The following is a 5000-nucleotide window of genomic DNA, read 5'->3' on the forward strand; positions in this document are numbered from 1 at the left end:
ATATCTATGTAATATATATCTTTATCATATCTATTTTATTATATCTATATTATATATACAGAATCAGTCAGTAGTTTGAACGCAGTTTCTTCTTCAGTGGTTTTTCTTTATTTGTATTATTTTCAACATTGCACATTAATACTGAAGAATCCAAACTATGAAAGAAAACATCTGGAATTCTGTAGTAAACAAAAATGTGTTAAAGAACCAGAACATGTTTGAGATTTTAGACTTAGGTGTGTGGATCGGGTGACCTCACAAACGAACATCAGTGTTCCCCAATCAGAAGCCCTGGATGAAACAGGAGGTCCGGCTTCTGCTGAAAGCACACAACACAGCCTTTAGGTCAGAAGCCTGTGAGGCCTATAGCATCGCCAGAGCCAATTTGAGGAGGGGAATCTGCAAAGCCAAACATGTATACCAACAGCAGATCGAGGAGCACTTCAACTCTGCTGACCCCCGACGCATGTGGCAAGGGATATCACCAGGTGAGCAGCCACTCACAGTCTCCATCTCTGAAGTGTGTGCTACTCTGGACAGGGTGAACGCATGGAGAGCAGCCGGCCCTGACGGCATCCCTGGCCGTGTATTTAGAGCATGGGTCTTCACGGACATCTTTAAACTGTCCTTGGCCCAGGCAAATGTCCCCACCTGCTTCAAGTCTGGTACCATCGTGTCAGTGCCAAAACAATCTGCTGCTACAGAACTGGGTGACTTTCGTCCTGTTGTACTCACCCCTGTCATTGCAAAGTGCTTCAAAAGACTGGTCCTCATCCACCTCAAAGCCTGTCTGCCTCCCACTCTGGACCAATACTAATTTGCCGATCACCCGAATTGGTCAACTGAGGACGCCATTTCCACAGTGCTTCATTCTTCTCTAACTCACCTGGACAACCCGACACTTATGTCAGGATGTTGTTGATTTCAGCTCAGCTTTTTACATCGTAGCCCCTCCGAGCTAATCTTGAAGCTGAAACATCTTGACATCAGCACACATCTCTGCAACTTGACCCTGGAGTTTCTTATGAACAGAACACAGTCTGTCCAACTGAACACCGTAACCTCCTCCAGTCTTACCCTTAGCACTGGGGTTCCTCAGGGATGTGTATTGTCTCCTCTTCTATTCTCTTTACACCATGACTGTGTACCTGCCTATGCCTCAAACAGCAGCCTGATCAGAGGTAATGATGTGCCGGCTTACAGGGAGGAGATCCAGCAGCTTGTAGCATAGTGTGAGGACAATAACTTTGAACTCAACACCAAGAAGACAAAGGAGGTCATTGTGGACTTTAGACGAGCCGACAATCACACTCATGTTCCCAGTCACATCAACGGAGCTGCTGTTGAGCATGTACTCAGCTTTAAGTTCCTTGGAGTCCACATTTCTGAGGATCTCACCTGGTCTCTGAACTCTTCTATCCTGATCAGAAAGGCACAACGGCACCTGTTTCTTCTGAGGAGACTTAAAAAACTTTTACCGCTGTGCCAATGAGAGCATCCTCACTAACTGCTTCTCAGTGTGCTTCAGCAGCTGCACTGCTTCGGACCGTGAAGCCCTTCAGAGGGGGGTGAAAACTGCACGACAGTGCAGCAGTGGAGCTCATCAAAGATCCCTCTCACCCCAATCATGGACTATTCCTCCTTCAGAGTCGCACAAACAGACTGAAGAATAGCGTTTTCCTGTGGATGTTGCTGCACTGAACAGCTGATCATCATACAGTTTAAAAACACACTACTGCATTGTACTTTCTGCTGTTTTCTTTTGCACTGTTTATCCACTTTGAATTTTTGCACCATCCATAACTTGTTTATCATCACACTACTGCATATTCCACCCATATTTATACTGTTTATACTGCATCATACAACATTTATACAGGTACATAACTATATCATGTCATTTGAGCATGTTATCTCCTGACATCTATGCACAATCTTTACACAATATATTGTATATTACTATATATATATTTATTATTACCTGCTGCACCGTCTGTACATTATTCCCCCTCTTCCACTTATTCCACTTATGCACTTCTGGTTAGATGTGAACTGCATTTTATTGGCTCTGTAATCTCTAATCTAGTCTTATCTAATCTAAATTCATCTAATCTAAATTCATCACGAAATATCTTAACTGGATTTAATTAGTTCAGTATTAATGTACAGTATAATATTGAAAATAATACAAATAGACAAAAAAACACTGAAAGAGAAGGTGAAGACGTGTCGGATCTTCTGACTGGCACTGTGTATGTTATGTTTATATTTACATGGGCGTGTGAGATATGGGCGTGTGAGATGTTCACCTCAGGATGAGTTTATGGGGAATATGGAATGATATAAATGACAATTGTCCACTTCCTTTGTTTTTTGCGCCACAGATTTACGAGCTGAAGGAGAAGACGGGACTCGCTGGACTCCTGAGTTCACTGTGGGAGAAGCTCAACCAGCCCTTTCAGCCTGGAGTTCCTGGTCCTCCACACAACCCTCACACACGTGTCCTGTCTCTACCATTCAACAGAGAGAAGCTACACCTGTATAGACACACACACACACACACACACACACACACACACACGCACACACACACAGTTTCAGATACTTTAAATGTATGAACTCTTGTATTTCAGGTTTGATATTAAGTCGAGGAACACACTCTTCGACACGGCGACGCGAGGGAGAATAGTGAGTGTGAGAAACAGAACATTAACATCAACACAACGTTTTGTGGCAAATTCCTGTAGGTGTGTATTTTCCTCATGGTGTTTGCAGGTGTTTGAGATCCTGAGACGCACGGCGTGTACACAGGCGTGTCAGACTCTGGGTAAACACTCTTCACTCACTTCCTGTTCATTAGAGTTTTTCATGTACACAGAATTATATTGAATTTATTTCTCAGTTTTAAACCTGAAGATAAACAATACGACCAAAGGTATTGGGACACCCGACTTTCCTGCCATATTTGGTCCTTCACCAAAATGGTTCTACAAACTTGGAGGCACAAAGTTGTAAAAGACGTCTTTGGATGCTGCAGAAATTAAATCTTCTCTATAATTGAACTGTGGGACCCCACAGTGTTCCAACATGGCAATGCTCCACAGAGCCAGCTCCATTAAGATCTGCTTTCCATGTGTTGGAGTGGAAGATCTCCTGCTATAAAGCTCCCTATTGAACACCTTTAGGATGAATGTGAACGCTGACTGCACCCCAGGAACCTCCTCACCTTCTCACCTACATCAGTACCTGACTTCACTCACACCCTTGTAGCTGAATTCATCTCCACAAATCTCTGTAAAATCTAGTGGAACATCTTTCCAGAAAACTGCAGCTTATTATACTAGAAGCTAAATGTGGAATGAGATGTTTAAATGAAGCACACAGCAATCTTATGATCAGGTGTCCACATACATTTGGCCATCTTGGGTATGTTGATGTGGAATAAAACATTCCTGTGAATGTGTTGACTGATGATTGTGTTTGCTCAGGAATCACGTCGTTACTGGCTCGAGGTGTGTACGACGCAGCGTTTCCCTTACACGATGTGAGTTTTATAACCTTACAAATACACGGAAACAAACAATCATCAGATTCAATTACAAGAAATAATTCTAAATAGAAGCGGATTAAATGCATGACGTGGTGATTGTTAATAAACGTAATAAAAGACAGTGGTTTGGAGCAGTAAAACACTCAGGAATGTGAGGACTCATTTCCTATAACTGCATGATCCCCTGTGTGTACATTATCAAAACTCCCGACTCCCAGACGGATGTTAATAGCGCCCCCTACCTGTATCTCTACTAATACTCATTATTTATTTATTAAGATATTTATTTCTTACAAGAGAATAAACGTACAGACTGGTGTAAATATGAGTGTTTGAGGAGAGCAGGATGAGTGCTGATCTGTCGTTCCTGCAGGGAGATTTTACCTCCGACGCTAAAGAGCTGCGCAATGACAGACAGGTGAGATCTGATCTCTACTCTGATTGGATCTATGATGTGTGTTTGGGGCGGAGTTTGGGATACATTATATATCTGTTAGATAAATCAGTTTAATTTAATCAGTATTGTGTGTGTGTGTGTGTGTGTGTGTGTGTGTGTGTGTGTGTGTGTGTGTGTGTGTGTGTGTGTGTGTGTGTGTGTGTGTGTGTGTGTTTCCTCAGTTGTTACATGATGAATGGGCCAATTATGGAGTTTTCTTCAAGTACCAGCCAGTGGATCTCATCAGGTATGAAAACCTCGAGACACATCGACGAGATACTGATCTACAGAACAATCTTCATCTAGAACTCGTAAGGATTCCTGGGTTCTCCCTGTAGGAAAAAACAGGAGTTCTAGATGTCTGAAGTATTTAAAATTTTATTGTGAACATTTATTCTTTTTTGTGAAACTTAAGAAAGTTCATTGGTTGATTCTCTTTAAGATTTTCTGTAGAACTTTACAGCAGAATGTTTTATATGAGAAAGTCTTTATTAATAAGCCTGAATCATCTGGAGAACCCTTGAGGAACCCTAAGTGTGTGTGAGTGTATTTGCTGTTAAAAGTGTGCAGTACAGACCCTTTATATTGACAACCAGCAGATCAAGACTTCAGTTGTGGAACCTTCTCCTGGACGTTTCACAAAACCCTGAAGTTTTAAAGTGTGATAATCTCCTCCTCTCTCAAGAGATGAAATCAAGTTTAAACCTGCAAATGTTCTGTGTAGAAGCCTACAGCAGTGAAAGTATTGTGTCAGATATTACTCACTGTGTATCTCACTGTAAGTGTCATGGAAAGATGATGTTCCAAGCCTATTATAAGGGTTCTTCTGAACCCTTTCTGCTACAGAAAGTGTTTGGTGTGAAGATCTAAATGAAAATTTTAAATATAATGCCAGAGGGACAACAAAAAAACGTTAAGAGTTTGAAGTTTTAAAGTGAAATTCTGTGTGTGTGTTTTTGTGTGTAAACCCCTGGAGGAGGTACTTTGGGGAGAAGATCGGTCTGTACTTTGCCT

The 5000-nt window shown here is 41.7% G+C and overlaps 1 protein-coding gene across 1 annotated transcript in view; it reads left to right on the forward strand.

Annotated features, from left to right (window-relative positions):
- The window catches only part of ano2a (anoctamin 2a), a 21088-nt gene that overhangs the window by 4374 nt on the left and 11714 nt on the right, over positions 1–5000 (forward strand). Inside the window, exons 5-11 of the mRNA XM_083553326.1 lie at positions 2385–2539; positions 2634–2688; positions 2776–2827; positions 3489–3544; positions 3924–3968; positions 4169–4233; positions 4963–5000. The exon at positions 4963–5000 is cut by the window's right edge and continues 97 nt beyond it. Coding sequence (XP_083409452.1) covers positions 2385–2539; positions 2634–2688; positions 2776–2827; positions 3489–3544; positions 3924–3968; positions 4169–4233; positions 4963–5000 — 466 coding nt within the window. The remainder of the gene's footprint in view (positions 1–2384; positions 2540–2633; positions 2689–2775; positions 2828–3488; positions 3545–3923; positions 3969–4168; positions 4234–4962) is intronic.

This window comes from Silurus aristotelis (assembly GCF_946808225.1).
Source record: "Silurus aristotelis genome assembly, chromosome: 10".
NCBI classification, from domain to species: domain Eukaryota; kingdom Metazoa; phylum Chordata; class Actinopteri; order Siluriformes; family Siluridae; genus Silurus; species Silurus aristotelis.